The sequence below is a fragment of the Callithrix jacchus genome, chromosome 6, assembly GCF_049354715.1.
Source record: "Callithrix jacchus isolate 240 chromosome 6, calJac240_pri, whole genome shotgun sequence".
Lineage (NCBI taxonomy): Eukaryota > Metazoa > Chordata > Mammalia > Primates > Cebidae > Callithrix > Callithrix jacchus.
This window is the reverse complement of record NC_133507.1, coordinates 53,179,312-53,201,353: the sequence shown is the minus strand read 5'-3', so window position 1 is coordinate 53,201,353 and position 22,042 is coordinate 53,179,312. Positions and strand designations below refer to the sequence as shown.

General features: G+C 38.5%; 1 protein-coding gene across 1 annotated transcript in view; it reads right to left on the bottom strand.

The window, feature by feature from the left end:
• Positions 1-3,332: 3,332 nt before the first annotated feature.
• Positions 3,333-22,042, bottom strand: part of LOC144582934 (uncharacterized) — a 70,987-nt gene continuing 52,277 nt past the window's right edge. The window contains exons 4-5 of the mRNA XM_078375629.1: positions 12,854-12,943; positions 3,333-3,513 (exon numbers count right to left, since the gene is read on the bottom strand). Of these exons, the coding sequence (XP_078231755.1) occupies positions 3,480-3,513; positions 12,854-12,943 (124 nt within the window). The 3' untranslated portion in view covers positions 3,333-3,479. The remainder of the gene's footprint in view (positions 3,514-12,853; positions 12,944-22,042) is intronic.

The following is a 22,042-nucleotide window of genomic DNA, read 5'->3' as shown; positions in this document are numbered from 1 at the left end:
TGCCCTCCGCTTTCTTACACTCTTTCATCGTGATTCACTTTCTTTAAAGTTGATTCTGTTTCCTGTACTTAAATTTACTTGACTCTGCTATGAGAATTTATGTTGATAACTTTTTTTTGAGACAGGGTCTTGCTCTGTTGCCCACGCTTGAGTGCGGTGATACAATCTTGGCTCATCACAACCTCTGCCTCTGGGTTCAAATGATTCTCCTGCCTCAGCCTCCTGAGTAGTTGGGATTACAGTATGAGCCACCACACCTGGCTAATTTTTCGTATTTTTTTAGTAGAGACAGGATTTCACCATGTTGGCCAGGCTGGTCTTGAACTCCTGACCTCAGGTGATCTGCCCGCCTCGGCCTCCCAAAGTACTAGGATTGCAAGTGTGAGCCACCACACCTGGCTGATAACTTTTAAAAATAATATTTCTTACAGGTTATGTACACACCCAGCAAGTTATGGACAATTATCTGAGTAGTTTAAGAGAGAAAACTACTCTGCCAAATGTCCAAGTAGCTATGGGAAATACTTTCCTTACCTACAGTGTCCTAGTTTTATGGTAGGTGTGTAGTCTGCACATTAACTCAAGTATTGGGTGCCTACTTTGGAATGTTGTAAAGAAAAGGAGACACTTAAGGGATATCTTGTTCTTTTGTCTCCTGTCCTCACAAAAGGAAGAGGAAAGGTGACTTGAAGACTTTGTTTCTTGGTTAGTGTTCTCTGAGAAAGGCAGCTGCACATCAAAAAGTTCTCAATGGCTCAATTCCCATTTCCAAAGTCAAGAGTTACAAAGAAGGCTGGAAAAGGCACAAGTTTCTACTTCCTGTAACCCAGACTGACCATCTGACTGAGACAAAGCACAGAAGGTGTCTTTCTGATTTCCAAAATGAAATATTTTCAAATAAATTATTTCAAAGAAGTATAAGCACCCAATTTGACAGTTGGCAAGAGAGTATGTGGTTAAAAAAACCCTCAAAACCTCTTCTCTGTTTCCACCCTACCTCTCATTTCTCATTTCTGGAGGCATTCATAGTTGACCAGGGTTTATGTAACCTTGCAGAAATATGAGAATAAAAAGATGCAATACAAACACACAAAATCAAGTGGATACTTGGGATAATTTTGGGGAGTAGATCATTTTCCTCATTGTATAGCTATATCTTTAAGTTCTTCCTATAGTCTTCAACAGACAGGCTTAAAGGCCCAAATAATTCAGATAAGAATCTCAGCTCTTTCAAGCTAGATTTCTAGATTTCCAGTAGAATGCTTCAAATCTAATGATTCATAAATCTGAGCAACTGTGAAAGATTACCTTTCCTATAAAACAGCAATGTGATCAATGTGATTAGTTCTCTTAGAAAATTGAAGTTACACTCAAGTTCTCATTCTTTGCACCTATAGTTGAATGGAGTTCAAGAAATAAAATGATTAGCTCTAATCAACTCAGCTGATCAGAGGAAAACGATATCACTTAAAAATCAGTTCTGTCAATATTATTCTTATGTTTCCCCATCTGCCCTTCAATAACTTGATGCTAATTGAATCTTGTTTGAAACAACGGCCCCCCCTCTGAGCTCTGCTGCTATTTGAAAGAACTTGTTAAAGGACTTGTGATCTGCTTGCTCACAGCCACCCCTGGGCTTTCCCTGCAGAGGTCTTCGACATGACAATGTTTCCTTTTTGATAAGCATTTAAATGTATACCTAAACAACAACAAAATACCAACGTGCTTGGTCATTTCCTTAATCTACCATCCTTTTCTCTGAGAAAATAAAGCTTTTCCTTCTGAAGCTAGTAATAGCACTTAGCCCTGATGGATGTCTTCCTTAATGAAGTTGGCTATTATGACATTCGTATAATGCTGTTCTATGAATCAGGCCAATATTAGCTATTTTTTGCCCAACCCCAGGGATCTTTAAAAGCTTTCTTAATGCAGATCACTGTACAGCTATACTCAGTGTTAGGAAGAGTCCTGGCTAGAGATTGGGATGAACTAGGTGACCTCTGGAGGTCCCCTCCAGCAATGAAAATGCTACAATTCAATGACTTCTGCATACTTTATTTTATACTTATCATTTGAAGGGAGTTAGGTTCTAAGAGAAAGCAAATGTACTCTCTAGGATTACAGTGATACTGTGTTTATACAGGAAAAGAGGATTTTATACACTATCAAATACATCTTGTCAGTGGAGATACCTAGGCAGTGTGGACCATTTACAGAGAATTCCTTTCCCCATTATTCTGAGCCTTGTGTTATTTTGAGTAAAATCTCCACTGAAGTATGAGGTTACTACATAAACTGCAACTACTCAATCCCATTTCCATTTTACAAGATTTCAAACTAAATATGCTAATTTACCCTCCAGCGATCTGTTGCAAGAATGAATAAACAGTGGACAGTTCTGGCTGTTATATAACTATTCAATGTTCCTTTGTCTTCACATAATGACCATGTGTCTACTTCTCTGGACCAGGATAATGGGAGTGAGGAAAAGGAAAGCATTTAATAATAAATAAAATTCCCATAACTTGAGTACTAGCAAACAAGGACTTTGCTGATATAAAAATCTAAGGCATTGTCACCTAGAGTTTCAAAAGATTAATTGCATGCGATTTATGCTTCCTCAATCTCAAATATGGTGAGGCCCAACCCTAGAAGAGGTTGTCTGATTATCATGTCATTTGAAAAAAAAGCAGCAGGCTCAAGAGAGTTGGATTAGCTCTGAAGTTCTTAATTATTTCTTATGGCCAAAGAAATGATCTATATTTGCTGAATATTGAATTTGAAAACCTCAGGATCTAATCAGGTTCTGAGAGATGGTTAGTCTGACCACAGACCTCTCAACAAGAAAAATGCCCATTGTTAAAACTGTATTTGTGGTTTTAAAGTAAAACCATCCTGGACATATCTCACAAATAATGATAAATATCCATCTAAATAGAAACAAAGATGCTCATGGTTTTTACCTCTAACGTTTTCAAGTCATGAACGTGCAACAAATCTGCAAAATAACTCTATTTCAACATCTCATTTTTAATTGCTTATTAAGTTTACTTGTTATTCAGAATTAAAATTTCAATAGAAACTTTAACTAAATTCAATAATGAATCAAGAGGACAAAAATCCTAAATATTGGTGTGGAAGGAAGGTCTACTACTGAGCTTGTAAAGATTTCAACACAATCTCTTCTTCTAGAAATCTTACTATTTTGGAAGAAGGGCCGAAGAGTAGTCATTTGGACTTGTAATAGCTAATAAACTGTTGCAAGTTAAAATTGACACTTTCGAGGCATTTCTAGAAGGTACTAGACTCTTTATCACACTGAATTTTTTTTTTTTTTCTTAAGACGGGGTTTCACCGTGTTGGTCAGGCTGGTCTTGAACTCCCGACTTCAGGTGATCTGCCTGCCTTGGCCTCCAAAGTGCTTGGATTACAGGCATGAGCCATCACGCCTGGCAGCACACTGAATTCTTAGGAATTTTTCAGAGCCTAAGCTTATACAATTTGGGGAGACATCTGTAAGAGAAAAAATACAAAATCATCAATACAAAATTCCCAGGATGTGGAATGGTTCAAGTTAGTGAGGTTTAAGTTTCACTGGGTTCATAGTAAATCTATATCTGCCCCGTCCTTGAAACCATTGCTTTTTCTTCACTGCCATCATTGCCTATGAGATGATAGCAATGATTGCTTTGCTCTAACATCTTGGAGTCAGAGTCACTGTTTGTTTCTCTTCAAATGCATCAAATTAGTGGGTAATGGGGAAAAGGGCAGGTTGGCACTCTGTTCTACTCTCTTAGCATCTCAGTCTCACTGTGCTCTTCTGGGCTATACTGGCTGGCTGACTTTAGCCAGTGGGCTTACTTCACTGCCTTAGAATGGGAACCCTATTCTAAAATTCCTGGAGGTTCTTCTCAAAGATATAAACAGAAGAGAAAGATATAGCTGGAGACAATGCAACCACATTGTTAGTGTCTAAACATTTCCTAGGTTGGAACCACTAAGGCTGAAGTAAAGGACCTTGAAAAAATAACATCATTATTTTTTTCTTTTCTTAGAAATGGGATCTTGTTTTGTTGCTCAGGCTGGTCTTGAACTCTTGGGCTTAAATGATCCTCCTACCTCAGTCTCCCAAGTAGCTGGAACTATAGGCATGCATTGCCAAACCCAGTAAGAATATTATACCTAAGGGAGGAGACCTGGATTTCAGTTCCAGTTGTGTTTTCTGATTAAAAGGAAGCATACTTTTCCTGATCTCAGATTCTCCTATAAGACAAAGTGGGTTGGTATGGATGATCATTACATTCCCTTATCACCTTAGTATTTCTTCACAATCTTTCACCCTGCTGGTTATTACTGAAGAGTTTATTTAGTAGTACTGTAGCTGTGTAAGAAAAATGTCAACAAGAGGCTGGTATTGAAGTAATATCTGAGACCTTTAAAAACTAATCTATCTGGTTTTAAAATCTATGTGCATATGTATATGTCAACTAGGTAATGTTCCTCATTAGTCGACCTGATTAACTAAAAGCTAACGATGGTGATAGCCTCCAAAAAGACTGCTTCCCTTTGAACAGATAAACTAGATTCTAACAAGAGGCTTTTCAAATGGTGTCAGCACTTCCCACTTGGATTCTCAATTTCCTCGTCCTTAATTCTGTACTTCAGAGTTGACAACTTCCAAATAGAGAGGTGATATTGAATCTTTTCTCTTCCTTTCAGATAAATGGGACTCTTTTCTGTTGAAGAAAAAAATATGGATAAACAAATCTCTCCTCCTTTCCATTAGTCACCAAATCCTGTCTATTTCACCCTCTCCTTTAACTCAGTCTTCATTTCTCAACTGATGCCTTACTGGTCACTTTACCTCCAGTCTTCTTCCCAGTCAATCCATTTGAAAGCCCTGCCTTCATTGTATCGTTCTACTTTGAACTCTCAGTAGGTTCTTGTAGCAAGTTGAAGAAACTCAGAGCTCTTTAGCTTGGGATTCAAGGCCCTTAACACCTGTATCCAGCCATTTTTTTCTCTGATCATCTCCCACCATTGCCTGACACAAAAACCTTACCCCAGTTGGCGTGGACTGTTTATTCTCCCTGCAAGAAGAAACGTGTGCTTTTCTGCCTCTAAACCTTTTCCTCATGTCATTCTACTCTCATACTTACTCCTACCTTCTCTCTATCCAAAGTCATTCTTTATGTCATAGCTCAAATCTCATGACCTCTATAAAACCTTATTCACATCATCCTAATTAATTAATTAATTAATTTGAGATGAAGTCTCACTCTGTCACCCAGGCCAGAGTGCAGTGGCGAGATCTGGGCTCACTGCAACCTCCACCTCCCAGGTTCAAGCAATTCTCCTGCCTTGGCCTCTCGAGTAACTGGGACTACAGGCGTGTGTTACCGTGCCCAGCTAACAGTTTGTATTTTTAGTAGAGATGGGTTTCACCATGTTAGACAGAATGGTCTTGACCTCCTGGCCTCGTGATCCACTCGCCTCGGCCTCCCAAAATGCTGGGATTATAGGCGTGAGCCATCACGCCTGGCACATCATCCAAATTTAAAGCTAAGTCCTCTGAGCTGCTGTAATATATATTGTTTGTATTACCTGCTTAAGCATTTAGAATCTCCTGCCATATTATGAGAATTCTCCTGCTTTAGCCTCTCAAGTAGCTGGGATTACAGGTGCCTGCCACTACACCCAGCTAATTTTTGTATTTTTAGTAGAGACAGGCGTTCACCATGTTGGCCAGGATGGTCTCAAATTCCTGATCTCAGGTGATCTACCCACCTTGGCCTCCCAAAGTGCTGAGATTACAGGCATGACCACTGCACCTGGCCAATCTCTTTTATTCTTACAAAATACAATTTATAATGCATTTTGTTTGTTGTTTGAGGCTTTTTAATGTATTGTATTTGTTACGTGTTATAGTTTTTGGAGTACCTTATGGAAACAGAACTCCTGGAGAAGATTATTGAAACCAAAGGAGGTCTAACATAGGGTTTCTCTAGTAGTAGAAACTACAGTTAAATATAGTAGTTACCATAGTGAACCTTGGAAGCAGACAGTCTTGGGCACAAATCCTGGGACAGATGACTCAATGTCATTCAGCTCTACATTCCTCCCTTAAAAATGGGAATATTAATGTCTCTACTTCATTAACTTGTGAGGAAGAACAGAGATAACACATGTGGATCATTTAGCACAATGTATAGTGTAACATTTGCTAATTGTTAAGACAGAATGGGTGATGAGCATTGTGGTAGGCATCTAGGATGGAAAGACAGGGGCTGAGGGAGAGAAATATTTACATATATGACAAATATGTATTGAGTTCCCAGGTGCCAAGAATAGACTATTACCAACTAGGATTGAAGAGATACTGGAAGGGAAGAATCATTACAGGGAATATGGCTGGAGAGAATAAGTAAAGATCTAGGGTTATCCTTACATTTAGCAAAATACTGGTGGTACATAATTACAGAGGAAAGAAAAATGGTAATTAATGAATGCTTGATGAGTGCAATGGCTGGGCACTCACTAAATTAAGACTCAAAGACCTTAGAAGAAGCCCAAGAGAAATAAAGGATGTAAGGGGTGTCAGGCCGTTACCACTGCTTCTAGTTTACTGGCTCATTCTGAGCATCACAGAAAACTTAAATCCATCACACTTTCATTCAGTTCTTTCCTGTCCAAAAGGACACGTGAATTCACATACATGACACTTTGGGAGTCAAGAGCCATAAATTAGAATGCAGTGATAATTTACATGTCTTTGCTACATTGTAGCACCTCCCCCAGAGTTGAATTTATCATTCTTCAAAACAGAATCTCAGGTTGTTGTGTTCTGTGGACATCAAAGTTAAAACAGGAGGGATCAACCACATTAACGTTTGTTGCAGCAGAAAGGAGAAATTCTTCCCTCTACCTACTTTGGCAGTAGGGAATTGTGAATTTTCTCAACTACGAATAAAACTGTAACTATTTCCATTGTGAGTTTATAAAAACCTATTCTTAAACTGAAAAAAAATAAATAAAAGCTTGCAAAGGACACTTCGGAGTCTAATTAATGGCTGAAGGACAGTTCTAAGTAAATAGAAAGTATTTTATCTTTCCTGATTGCTTATGACCTGTCAAAATAGTGTTAGTATTCAATTGCCTTTATGAGTACTTACTCTATCATATGTAAATTTTTACATCTCCTATTACATTCGAAACTTGAGTCACATTTCGAATATGTTAAGTGTGTTAGCTTTATACAGGGGGCAAAAAAAGAAGCTATTAGCTTATGAAAGAATTGTAGGCTAGGCGCAGTGGCTCATGTGTGTAAACCCAGCACTTTGGGAGGCCAAGGTGGGTGGATCACCTGAGGTGGGGAGTTCAAGACCAGCCTGACCAACATGGAGAAATCCCATCTCTACTAAAAATGCAAAAAATTAGCCTGTGCCACATGGTGGCACATGCCTGTAATCCCAGCTACTTGGGAGGCTGAGGCAGGAGAATCGCTTGAACTGGGAGGTGGAGGTTGTGGTGAACCAAGATCCCACCTTTGTACTCCAGCCTGGGCAGCAAGAATAAAACTCCATCTCAAAAAAAAAAAAAATGTAGAAAAGATAGATTTAACATAAATATATAAAATGAGCTCCAAATGATGAATTAAAACTATAACATTTCTTATTCAGACAAAGATAGCATACTAATGTCCCTAAAAATCTTAAATAGACTTTAAAATTTAAACTTCCTTGGGTTAACCTGCCAAGAAAATCCAATATTCTTCTGTTTTGACAACAAATAAAAGCACACAACCAGAATAATCTGTCTTACCAGCAGCATATCGTTCCTTCGGAAACTTTAGAAACAGCTGTGTTTGTATCTCTCAAGATACTTCAGAATTGTCACATGGGGAAGCTATCTGAGAATTGTCAAAGTCTGTTTTTATTAAAGGTTTGTAATTTTTGGCTTGGCCCTTGATTTTAAAAAAATTATATATTTTAGAGAACAATGTTGTCTCAACTGGTTCCATGTAAACACAAACAATTGTAACTTAAATATTTTATTACACCAATGAGCTGAATTAACTTTGTTCTGAATGAACTAAGAGGAATAAAGGTATTGCTTTGTACCTGTCCCTAATTCAACATGTATCACAATGACAAAGGTAAGCCAGCTCCAATTCATATGTAAATGAAGACTGAAGGTTTCAGATGTTCCCTTTCTGCCTCCTTCCAATTTTAGTTATAAGACATAATTATCATTTGGAGCTCAAAATGAATATATTTGGCTTAAGGCTTTCTCAATTAAGATTATATCGTATTAGGGTCGCTTGTTTATTTATGTACTTATTTATTGTTTTAAAATTAAAGACAGGATCTCACTATGTTGCCCAGCCTGGAGTGCAGTGGCGATTATAGACGACTAACTACAGCCTCTAACTGCTAGGCTCAAGCCATCCTCCTGCCTCAGCCTCCCCAATAGCTGGGACTACAGGTGTGTGCCACCATACTCCACTGGTTTATTTTATTTGTTCTATTTTTAATTTTAGGAACACTTTAATAAAGTTCAACAACACATTTATGTTGCTAAAAAATCCAAACTTAGAGTTTTCTCCCATACTCCTAGAAGGCTTTCTTAGAGGTTGCTCTCTTAGTGAAGAAGAGTTATCTGTTAGTTTCATCTGTTTCTTTCTCTTATTACACTTAATCAATGTAAATTTAATATTTTAATTTAAAAATAGCATGCATGATATGTATCCAGTTTTGTAAAATTATTTCTATGTACCAAGTTATCTATGTATCTGTCACTCCTGATATCTTGAGTATCTACATAGAGCTGTCAAGAAAATGTTCACCTAATATTAATGATGGTTACATCTACATAGTAAGATTTTGTTGACATTTTTTTCTTTGTAGTGATTTTCTGTTTTGCTTAAATTTAAATAATTAAATGTAGAAATAATAAAGTCATTACTTTCAAATAGAAGAAAAAGGGCAAAATTCACCTGGTAGCTACAGTCATTGCGTTTATTTTTGCCAGTGGAAAGTCCCAGAGGAATTAGATAATGCTTCTCATGTGCCAATTCTTGAATAATTAAATAAAAATGTCTGTGATATACATGGGTGTACACATGAGTCAAATAAATGATAGATAAGGTCTACCATTCATTTCTTCAACAGGGAATTGAGCATTTGAGTGTCACATATGTTCAATTTTCATCCTACCAGTTGGAAACAAGTTCTGAATTGTGCTGATAAAAGCAGAATTCACGATTAGCAAATCAATAAGAAAAGTATTACCTTTAGCTTAAGTAAAATGGAGAATCCAAGAAATGTGAGAAACTATTCTGTTTATCATTTTTCTATATTTATAATACAAAATTAAAGAAATGTTAAAAGCAAGTTTATAAAGATATAGGCAAACTTTTTAAAGAATGCATATTCTCAGTAAGCTTTGCAGTTTTCTGGGGAGCAACACTAAAATATTCTTTCATTTTTGTTGTAGTAAGATTTATAAAATTTGATAGTTGTCTGTGAGATTAACACACATAAAAACACAAGTGTAACGAAGGTTAGTAAGGGTTAAGTAACCAAGATAAGAAAATGCTAATCATCTTGCTAGTTTTATTTAGAAGTTGGCTTATTTCACTAGCAACTTGATCCCTTGAGGTATTCCTGAGAGGACTGAAAACAGATTTTTTCTTTTTTCAGATTGGGTCTCACTTTGTTGCCCAGGCTGGAGTGAAGTGGTGTAATCTTGGCTCACTGCAGTCTTGACCTCCGAGGGCACAGGTGATCCTCCCATCTCAGCCTCCTTCCTGAGTAGCTGGGACTATAGATGCGTACCACCACACCCAGCTACTTTTTTGTAGAAATAGGGTTTTGCCATATTGCCCAGGCTGGTCTCAAACTCCTGGACTCAAGTGATCTGCCTGCTTCAGACTCCCCAAATGCTAGAATTACATGTGTGAGCCACTGAGCCAGACTGTCAAATATGTCCTTTTTCTAATGGTGTTAGGTATCTTCATTTGGCTGAAATTGTTTAAATCCTGTGGAGGATCTACTATATAGTTGCCACTGTTTTGGCTTGCCCAGTATTCATTTTCTGTCCCTCTAACAACCTGACACTTTTTCAGTGGGAAAAGGAACAGCTGATTCCCATGCCCATAATGGTCACACCTGCTCTGGAGCCTGTGCCAGAGTTACATTCCAGGTGTTGCCGTTGTCTCCTGCGTGTGGAGTACCCTCTGAACTTAGTTTCCTAGCCCTCCTGGAGATAACTAAAGTTAATCATTTTTCCTTTTTAAGCTACCTTTAGTGGGTCCAATGTTTGCCACTCAGAGCACAGTGTGATGCACTGCCTTCATGGAACTTACAAACTCAGTAGAAAGGGAAATTAGATAAGTCCAAAAATAACGTTAAGTGCTTTATTGGCACTTCACATGCTTACGACTGTGTCCACGCAGCACAGAATGAAGTGGCAGGATGGCAAGCATCCAGTTGCTTTAACAAATTTGGCAGTGAACTGAAAACATAGGGCTACAATGTCAAGCATAAGATCGCTGGAGAAGGAAACTCCACAACTTCTACTGGTAACTTGCTGCTAGTTACTTCAGAGATTCTGGCAAAGCCATTTTCTCCCCCTCCATCTCTTTTGGTTCCTAAGGACCTTCCTTCTCAGCTCAAAGTGGGAATTTTAGACTAAATGATGACAAAGATCCCAATACTGATTGCTCTGGCTTAGTTTCATGGTTGGATTAATTTTAATTCATTCTGTTTCCAAACCTTTCTGTGCTCCACATTGTACTTTGTATACCTGTTTATTATAGAACAATTGCTATTTATTGCAATTATCTGTATCCACGTCTGTCTCCTCCAGGGCAGGAGCTATGACATATTCATCTTCCTAGCTCTAGCTTCTGTACCAGATTCACTTTTGTGTGTTGGGTATTATGCTCATTTTACATATTGTAATTACTGAAACGATTTTTTAAAAAGACTTGACTGTGTGCCCACTTTGGTCCTGCTAGAAGGTACTGCATCCCATGCTTGGGTTATAATGATGAAGTGAGAAAGCCTATCTCTGTCTCTTCTTTTTCTGAGACTCTTCTGGCCACTAACGGCCTCTCTGTAGGCCTACCAATACTGTCCAGTCAGCAGTGGATTAAGGCAGCTCTAGGTTCTAACAAGCAGTGTTCTATCTTAACCTCGCTGCTTTTTAAAACTATACACAAAGTTTAATGTACTCTTTTGCATGTATGTTACATTTTACAATCAAAAGAAGTTAAATAATGCACATTTAAAAATATGACCTCTCCTAAACATACCAGGTTTCCCTCTGAGTGAGAGATAAGGCTGGGTCGGTATGTTTCAAACTTCTTCTGGAGACAAGAGTGAGACACTGAGAGTGTAACATCAGATGACATAGAAAGCAGAATTGTAAGATGGGTTAGACTGGAAAAGGCAGAAGTCAGAGAGGCCATTTAGGGATTCATTTCAATGGCCTAGATGAGAGATGATGAAGGCTTGAGGCAATGAAGACAGAAAAACTCTGGAGGAAAAATGGGGAGGAGTTAGTGACTGATGCAAAGAGGAGAAATTTATCGTAAAAATACAAAATAAAACTTACAATTTTAACCATTTTAAAGTGTATAATTCAGTGGTATTAAGTTCACCCAACACGGCAAAAACCGTCTCTACTAAAAATATATTTTGCCAGGTGTGGTGGCACACGCCGGTAATCCTAGCTACTCAGGGGTGCTGAGCTACGAGAACCACTTGAACCTGGAAAGCGGAGGTTGCATTGAGCCAAGATCACACCACTGTACTCCAGCCTGGGTGACAGAGTGAGATTCTATCTCAAAAAAAAGAAAAAGTGTTATATTTTTGACATAAGTGAGTACTAAATCTATGTAAGTCATTCTCCATTTTAGTCTTGAAGAAAAATGAGGCACAGAGATTTAGCCTGATGACTCAATGTACAGCCAGAATTGAAGCTACAATAATCATAAGTTTTATGTGCCTATTAGCTCCCTGGGTTTCTTGAAGCCAGGAGGAGGGGAGAACATCAGGTTATAATTAAGAATCTGTCAGCTGGGTATGGTGGCTCATGCCTGCAATCCCAGCACTTTGGGAAGCTGAGGCAGGTGGATCACCTGAGGTTGGGAATTCAAGACCAGTCTGACCAACAAGGTGAAACCCCGTTTCCACTAAAAATATAAAATTAGCTAGGTGTGGTGGCAGGCGCCTGTAATCCCAGCTACTTAAGAGGCTGAGGCAGGAAAATCGCTTGAACTCAGGAGGTGGAAATTGCCATGAGCTGAGATCATGGCATTGCACTCTAGCCTGGGCAACAAGAGCAAAACTCTGTCTCAAAAAAAAAGAATCTCTCTGTTGGGGTCTAGTGATAAAATATTACCTGACACCAAAAGCACTGCAGTTTATGTTCCTACAATAGAAAGAAGGATGGACTAAATGAGAAGGGAGGGACTTCCTGGTGATGGAGGGACAGACCCCCAGTGGGGACCTTTCCCACTCACCCGCACTCTACCTGTCATTTCACCATTTTTTTTTGTTTTGTTTTAATAAAAGACTCTGATTAAAATATAAATCCCCCTCAAGGGGGTTTACGTATTAACCTACTGTATGAATTTTTCATTTCCATGTACAAATTACCCCAAAACTTAGTGGTTTAAACCAACAACAAGAATTTGTTAAACTTCACAGGTTCAGTGGGTCAGGAATTCTTGAGTGGCTTGGCTGGGTGGTTCCAGCTTAGGATCTCTCAGAAGTTACAGCCAAATGTCAACTGGGTTGCAATTCGACTGGGCCTAATGGATTCACTTCCAAGGTGGTTCACTCACATGGCTGGCAGGTCAGTTCTCTTCATCTGGGCTTCTCTGTGGGGCTGCTTCAATATCCTTGCAACACTGGCTTCCTTCAAAACAAGCAATCTAAAAAACCAAGGTAGACATTGCAATGCCTTTATAACCTAGCCTCTGGACGTGCATACTATCACTTTGGAATGTTCTAGCAGTAACACAGGTCAGCTCTGATTCAGTGTGGAAGAGCCTGGACAAGGACCTGAAGATCTAGGATTGAGGATCACTAAGGGCCATCTTGGAGGCTGGTGACCACACCCACTTTTAGCTCCAATTTTAATTATGAGTTAGGAACAGTAGAAACACAGGGATGGATTGAGGTGTGGAGGGAGACTTTAAAGTGACCCCAGTGAGGGTGGTAGAAAGACCCAAAAGCAAGCTTTGTCAATCTCTCCTTGCCCTAAAGGCAGCTCGAATCAGGAAGAAACGGCCCTTGAAGGAAGTTACAGACCTCAGAACACACCCTTGCCTAAAAAGTGTAGATAATATGATTCTTCCTTTTCTTCTTCTTTTTTTTTTTTTTTTCCTGAGACAAAGTGTCACTATGTCATTCAAGCTAGAGTGCAGTGGTGTGATCTCGGCTCACTGCAACCTCTCCTTCCCAGGTTCAAAAGATTCTCCTGCCTCAGCCTCCGGAGTAGCTGAGACTACAGGCTTGTGCCACCATGCCAGGCTAATTTTTGTGTTTTTAGTAGAGATGAGGTTTCGCCATGTTGGCCAGGATGGTCTCCATCTCCTGACCTCATGATCCACCTGCCTCAGCCTCCTAAAGTGCTAAAATTACCAGTGTGAGCCACTGTACCAGCCAATATGATTCTTTAAGCAAAGTGGGTACACCTTTGAAACTCTTGATAAATTTTATGATAATCATTGTTACCTGACTGGGCAGCAGTTTTAGTGGCTGCTGCCTCTTTTAAGTTACTGTGTGCAATAGCAATGTTATCTCCTTGTGATTTCCTGTCTCTGTCTTCAGAATGTATTGAACAATATTAATTCATGTGGTTGTTTTGAAAAACAGGTTTGTCATTACAAATACGATACAGGTTGGGAGTGGTGGCTCATGCCTGTTATGTAATCCCAGCACTCCGGGAGGCTGAGGAAGGAGGATGGCTTGAGCCCACCAGGAGTTCAAAACCAGCCTGGTCAACAACGTGAGACCCTGTCTCTACAAAAAATTAGAAAATTAACCAGGTGTGGTGGTGCGTGCCTGTAATCCCAGCTACTCAGGAGACAATGGCAGGAGGATCCCTTGAGCCCAGGAGGCTGAGGCTGCAATGCACTGTGATTGCACCACTGCACTCCAATATGGGCAATAGAGAGAGACCCTGTCTAAATAAATAAGAAAAGAGAATAAAAACAAATATTCAGTATACTTATTTTCATGTTCTTATTTTGCTTTAAAATGTTTATTAGTCTGTTTAAAAACTAGTGTAAGATCCTCATAGATGCATTAATCAACACATTCACTTGCTCATTTTTCTTTTAATTTCAGTTTTCAAAAACACCCAAAGGCTACATTCATTACAAGGTAATGGACTGCAAAACTTATTTAATTGCAATGAACATATTTACTGGAATTACAGAAAAGGAAAAATATGTAATTCTGTACTTCTATCAATTTAAAAGAATCAAAGTAACCTCTGGTAATGAGCAAGAGAGTGATTCTCCACTCTCCTTCTTCGTCTCTTTCTCCTTTCTCTCCTCACTCTAGCTTTGCAAATTTTAAGAAAGCAGGAGACCATGGGCCAGAACATCTTTTGTACTCAGAAGACCCTGAAGACCTGTGGTTCAAAACTCTTGGGAGATGGATGCATCTAACACTTTTCTAGCTTGATTCTGATACAGGGCTTTAGAGTGATTCACCAGTAGCAATTTCTAGAGCCTTCTGCAAACTAAGAATGCTTAGCAGCTTAATTGTGCCAGAGGCACCTTGGGCCAGGAGCAGTTGCAATGGCTGTGAGTTATTCTGGTGCATTCTCTACTCATCTCTAAGATGGTGCGAACCTTTTTTGAGGTGACCAACTATGGTCTTACTCAAACTGATGGTCTTATTTATGATTCATGAATGGTCTTATTTTAACAAAATATTTTTTCCAGAAAGTTAAAAGTAATAATTAAAAATAGACAAATCATACAAATTCAGGAACACTTTGTACATTCCAAATTTTCTAGCAGATCCTTATACCATTACAGATACAACTATATTTAATTAAATCTAAGAGGGTTACTTCAAACTGAATGTTCCTGCTGTCTATTTCTGATTCCTCAGGGATCCCATAAAAAAAAAATCCAGGGAAATTCCTTGCTGATTGCGGAGATATTAGACTGCAACATATGGTCCACACATGGCATTAGTATTCCTCTAAGGAAAAATGCAAAGGATCATATTTAGAATAGTGAGTATGTGTTCAGTGGTTTGGGATGACCCAGGAGATTATTTGATTCTTCTTGTGGAATTTTCTATAGTTAAAAGATGAATCCAGAATTCTGACTGTCTGGTGTGGACACGAGTTTATCTGTAAGTTTTTGCAGGTGTGAAGGCCTGCCAAATTTTCATTACTGGGTAGTGTCTTAAAACCTATTTGTCCTCCTCTTAATGGAGAAGATTTTCTGAGTTTTGCAGATATATCTTAGAGGAATCTTTATAATTTTTTATTTATTTTTTATTTTTTAGAGACAAGGTCTTACTCTGCCACCCAGGTAGGAGGGCAGTGGCATGTTCCTAGCTCACTGAAGTCTCAAACTCCTGTGCTCACGTGATCCTCCCACCTCAACCTCCTGAGTAGCTGGGACCACAGGTGGGCACCACCATGCAAGGCTAGTTTTTAAATTTTTTTTTTTTCTAGAGACAGAGTCTCACTCTGTCACCCAGGGTAGAGTGCAGTGTCATGATCTCAGCTCACTGCAACATTTGCTTCCTGGGCTCCACTGATTCTCCTGCCTCAGTCTCCCAAGGTTAACAGAGATGAGGTCTCACTATGTTGCCTAGACTGGTCTTGAACTCCCGGGCTCAAGCAGTCCTCCTGCCCTGGCCTCCCAAAGTCCTGAGATTACTGATGTGAGCTACTGTGCCTGGCCTAGAGGAGTCTTTTGATACAGGTACCTTCTAAAATAAAAAAGTAATTATTCATAAATTATATGTCATTGACCCCTAAATAAAATGATTTGAGCCTATGATAGTATTACTAGTTTTGCATCTACATTAAAGAATTCTAAATTTCATTTCTTCTTGTTCTGATGCTTTACCACAATTATATTTTACCACATACGATGGTGATGGTGGAACTAGAGAATGGGTGTCTTAGTCCATCCTGGCTGCTATACCAAAAGTGCCATAAACTGGGTGGCTTATAAACAACAGAAACTTATTGCTTACAGTCCTGGAGGCTAGGAAGTTCAGAATCAAGGAGCTGGCAGACTGGTGACTGATAAGAATCCTCTTCCTCACAGGTGGCGGCGCCTTCCTTCCAGCTATGTGGTCAGATGGTGAAAGTGGCAAAGAAGTTCCATCAGGCCTCTTTTAAAAGGGGATTAATCCCATTCACATGGGCTTTGTCCTCATGGTTTAATCACCTCCCAATGGCCCCACCTTTTAATACTATTGAGATTACGTTTCACATAGGAATTTGGTGGCGGGAAGAAGTGGGGAACAAACATTGAGACCATAGAGATGGGACATGATTTCTAATGAAATTCTGACACTACCTCAATCCTGGGAGGCCATGGCTGATAAGCCAGAATCACTTGCTGCTTTGGTCCAAGGCCTTGGCTAATGAGGCCATCTCAGAAACTTCACTGTTTCTTCCCCATCTTCTGGTAAAATGCCCTATTCTGCAATATAAACTTGTTTTGCATGTATCCAACTTAAACCATTAACGTCCTGAAGAATGTAATGCCTTCCAACAGGCTATACTTGGCCTTTTCACCTGAATATCCTACTCTCAACTCAACATCAATATCTCTTGCCCATCTCACCCCTCCAATAAACTTGGTCCCCTTCCAAAAATTGCTGACCTGCTGTCACTTGAGTGACAACTATTTCTGCTCACTTCTAGTCTCTCAGGTGGGAACTGTGGGGAAGTATACTTCTCTTCACTCTCTTACATGGCTTCTTTTTAAGTCCTTTTATTTTTCTCTCAACTGTCTGTATTTGCTTTCCGTTTTCCTCTTCTTTGACATCACATGTGAAGTTTTAATTCTAGCTATTTTCCGCAACTTCACGTCCTCATGCAATTCAGCCTCAATCCCACTGCCAGTGATTCGTCATAAACCATTTCCTTCTCTCAATTTTGCTGCTATCCTGGACTCTAGGCATACTACTGCAAGCTTAATTTATTTTATCTCACTCTCAAGGGTCCCTTGTAAGAATCTTCTCAATCTGTCCAGCCCGATTTCTTATTACTGCCAAAATAAATCTCTTACGTCAAAGTGAAGTTATCTTTAAGAGATGGGATCTCATAGTGTCACCCAGATTGTAACGCACAGTTATGGTCATAGCTTACTAGAGCCTCTGACTCCTGGGCTCAAGGGATCCTCCCTTGTAGCTGGGACTACAGGCACATGCCACCACACTGGCTAATTAAAAAATTTTTTTTTTAGAGATGGTGTCTTACTATGTTGCCCAGGCTGGTCTCAAACTCCTGGCTCAAGCTGCCTAGGCCTCCCATGTTGCCTGAATTTCAGGCACAGCACCCAGCTTTGGTCAGGTGGATTTTCCATTGCTTTTTGTTCATATTGAACTCTTATTTGATTCTGATTTTTTAAGGCTTTTTTTTTCTGAAATATTTCTTTTCAAATCCTCCAAATCCACAAATTCAGACCTCTGACTATGTTTTCTCACAGTAGTTTCTTCTTTCAATGCACTTCAAATCAACAAAACAGATCAGAACCATAAAATGTATTCACATCCTTTGATCTAGTAATTTCAATTCTGGAACTGTATCCTAAGAAATTAACAATTGACAAGTTAGAAAAAGCTCTTATGCACAAAATTTCTCCTCCCATCCAATATTACTGATGATAGTGTTGAAGAATAAGAAACAAATTACATGTCCAATAATGGAAAGAGATAATTATCATACATCACTCTATGAAAAATTTATATGCACAAAATAAATATGATAAAGACTATGTGATTATATAAATTTAAAAAATATAAGTTAACTCAAAAGAAAAAACAGAATGTAATGTTGTATTTGTATAAACATTTTAAATCATGGAAATTTTAAACAAGCTTGATTATTCCCCTTTTAAAATGGTGAATAAAGATAATTTAACAGTATAGACATTTTTGACAAAAGAAAAACACATCCATAACAAATTCTTTAAGTAAATAAATTCAAATTTTTGTTTAAAATATTTAAGATCTCTTACGTGCCTATAACATTCTAGTTACTTTATATGTCACTTAATTCTTACAGTTTACCTGATAAGGCAGGGATTATTAGTTACATTATACTAATGGGAAAAAAAAGCAGGCCCAAAGAAGTTTAATTTTCCCAGGATCACATAACTAGGAAATCATAGGTTCAAAATGTTCAGCTGATTCTGCTGCCTGACAATCTGAATATGAAACGAATTTACACACATCTCCATTCCTAGTGAAATGTCCATTGTTGAGAATATGGAAGAGAAGGAGAGAAAGAGTTTAGAATTATTTACATGGACTTCTTCCTAAGATTAGTCAGAAACACTTGGTGAACAGGTTGCCTTCTGGGAGCTCTGGGTCACTGTTTTAGCTTAAAGTTTATGATTCAGAGGTGATAATGACAAAACTGTTCAAACCCTTGAGTGATTTGGTTCAGACATAACCTATCCTCAAAGTCAGACAGAAGATTAGATGCTACCATCTTTCTCCTGTAGACCAGCAGTTCACCTTGGCACTTTGTGACAGTTTGATCTCAAGTCATCTTTCAGTTCCAAAGGTAGTTGCTTGTCCAGCTTAGGGGTGCTTCTGGAATGGAATAGCTATATTTTATGTATGGATCATAAGAATCTATGGGATTTTGGCAATCTTTGACTGCAAATAATACTTTGATCTGCCAAACAATCTTATAAAAATAATGTTGGTAATAAGCTCATTTTACTGAATTCATAGCACTGCTAGCAACTTGGAAAAGAGTATTTTAAAGATCCATGCATTTTCCTCTGAGATTTAAAAACACAGATTCCTGATTGAAGAGGCGAGAACAGGTGAAATGTTGTTGATTTTCTTCCATGCAATTCTAGCTGGAAGAGATGACCTAGACACCATGGATGAAGTGCTAGTGAGAATCTGGATCTCACAGTAATTCTTATATTAGGTCAACCTTTCGTCATCCAAACTGTACTGTATTTTTCACAGCTTACTGACAAATAATGCCATTAATCAAAAAGATAAGGTTGTGCATGCCTAAGAGACTCAAAATTTATTTCACACGGCTGTGGGCAGAAAAAAGTTTTGTGGTCAATTTAGTTACTCACCAAACACCAGTAGATAATCCTCAGAACCATCCCTGGGGGTACAATGAATTGGGGCAATAGTTCTTAGAGAGCCCTTTGTTGCTACAGTGACGAAGGTGGGCAAGGAAGGAGTGGGTATCTGTTGTGTGAGAGGAGGGTTGAGTTAAGAAGGTGGCACTGAAGCTCATGTACAGCCAACTCTTACCAAGGTAAAGGGAAATGGAGCTGCCTCTCTCCCTTCCCCTGCACACAATGCAGGCTTCCTGTTGCATTGTTCTGACTTTTTTTCTGCTCTGAAAAAAAAGTCTCTGAAGTCTCTCCACTGGGTGGGGAGATAGTAGGGATATCTTAACTTTGCCAGAGATGATTGCAGATGTTGTCGCGCACTTTGGAGAGGCAATGCACTAGTTAAAATGGGTAGTTTTGTGAAAACCTTTTCTTGGCACAAAGTGAGAAGTCCAAGGTTTGGGAATGCCTCATGTCCACCAGCACATCTTAGTACTGTTACCAACACCTTGTTAAATAATTCAGCTGTGAAGTATTTGCTAATGTGGCACTAAAATCCCAGATAATTTTTAAAAAATGAACCACTATTTAAAAATTATATATGAACTACTGATTTTCAAAATGAGTTTCTTCCTAATGGTAACACCATCTGTATCTACCCAAGTTTTTGAAATTACATTTCATTATAGTTGGACAATCCATAAGTCCTGTTCAAGACAACCTATATTTTAGAGAGACTTACTAATGCCACAATTTTAGATATTCCTTCATTTTAAACTAGAGACCTCTTGATTTTAAATTACAGTTCTTAATGTGAGCCGCTTCAGGGGACAGGAAATTATAAAATTAGTAAGAGTGCACAAAATGACTAAGAACATTCACCACCTCTTCTGTCTGAAAATCTTAACTCTGTGGTAGACAGGAGAGGATTGGGTCTTTTTCTTTACTTTTTTTTTCTTTAATACTTTTAAGCCTACCTAAAGTCTATTTATCTATGACAATTTAAAAACAAATATGGATTCTAAACATATTTTGAGAATTCTACTCATTTGGATAATTTTCAAGCTAGATAAATACTGATTCAACTCGGGGGTTTTCTTAGCTCATGTTTGCTAAAAAATAATGCAATATTTTACTTTTGATATATAGCACATGAGCAATGTATAGGTTACAGGCCTAAGTATGCTATTTGGTGACTTTATTACGGAGAAATTTTGGTTTGTCCTGTCATATGGGTTGAAACATTGAATCATGTTATTTTTAATAAAATGATTAACTTTTGACTATAATTTTATTTCCCCTTCACTAGGATATAAGCAGAGTCAGATGACTTTCTTAAGACTGTAAAGAAAAAACCCTATTATTCTATCAGTGACCTTTGGCAAGCAACTGATCTCTTGAACTCCTCTTGTCTCTAGAGTGTTTGACCAAGAATTCTTCTGGTCAAGCCATCGACAATCCAAATGTCAAACAACTGTGTGGCCATTTTTCATCTCAAGATAAGTGTTTCTCCAATAAGATGATCAATTAGTCTTATTCACATTACAGCACACCTCCCTGTGCGTTTTATGTCATACAAAGATCTTTACAGTCCTATTACCTTTTGATTAAAAAACCTCTTCATTTAGATTTCAAGCTATTGGAACACCTAATCAATCCAAGCCCACCTCACGTATGACCTATGTGTATTGACATTTTCATTGTACCAAAACATTCTACAAAGGTGGTATTATTTTCTAAAAAAATCTCTGTTCTCAAGGATATGAACCGAAGTCTTTCATAGAAATGTCATACACTTGATAAAAATAAAGTTCTAGGAACGGTCTTTTCACTGAGGCAAAACTAATTTCATTACAATTCCTTAGAATTCTTTTTTTCACTTGGAAATAAAGCAAGTGAAAAAAATTGTAAGGAATTGTAATAAAATTAGTTTTGCTTCAGTAAATGCTCTATAAGACTCACCTTTTTTTTTCTTTTGCTAGAAAGGCGCTTAAGATACTGTACTTTCTTCTAGAGAAAAACTTAACATGGGAAATATTCGTTTTACATTTTGAGACAAACTCTCAGAGCATCACTCTGCATACTTTTGGAAACTTTTCACTCCTCTTTGGGATTGTGTGGATACAGCTAAAAGCATAACTTCAAATCCAGCCTCGTTTAAAATATAAACTACTAAAAAAAATTCTTGTTAATGGTAACATCATCCACATCTACCCAAGTTTTCAAATTATTCTCTATTACAGTTGGGCAATTTATAAATCCTGTCCAAGAGACACCTACATTTTAGAGAGGTCTATGAATACTATCATTTTAGAGACCTCTTTATTTTATTTTACTTATTCATTTTTTTGAGATGGAGTCTCACTCTGTTACCCAGGCTGGAGTGCAGTGGCCGATCTCAGCTCACTGCAACCTCTGCTTCCCAGGCTCAAGCAATTCTTCTGCCTCAACCTCCTGAGTAGCTGGGATTACAGGTACCCACCACCACACCCGGCTAATTTTTTGTATTTTTAGTAGAGATGTGGTTTCGTCATGTTGGCCGGGAAAGTCTCGAACTCCTGACCTCAAGTGATCTGCCCGCCTTGGCCTTCCAAAGTGCTGGGATTACAGGTGTGAGCTACCGTGCCTGGCCTTCTTTATTTTAAGTTAATGTGATTTTGGCCGATTGCAGTGGCTTACACTTGTAATCCCAGCACTTTAGAAGGCTGATGTTGGTGGATCACC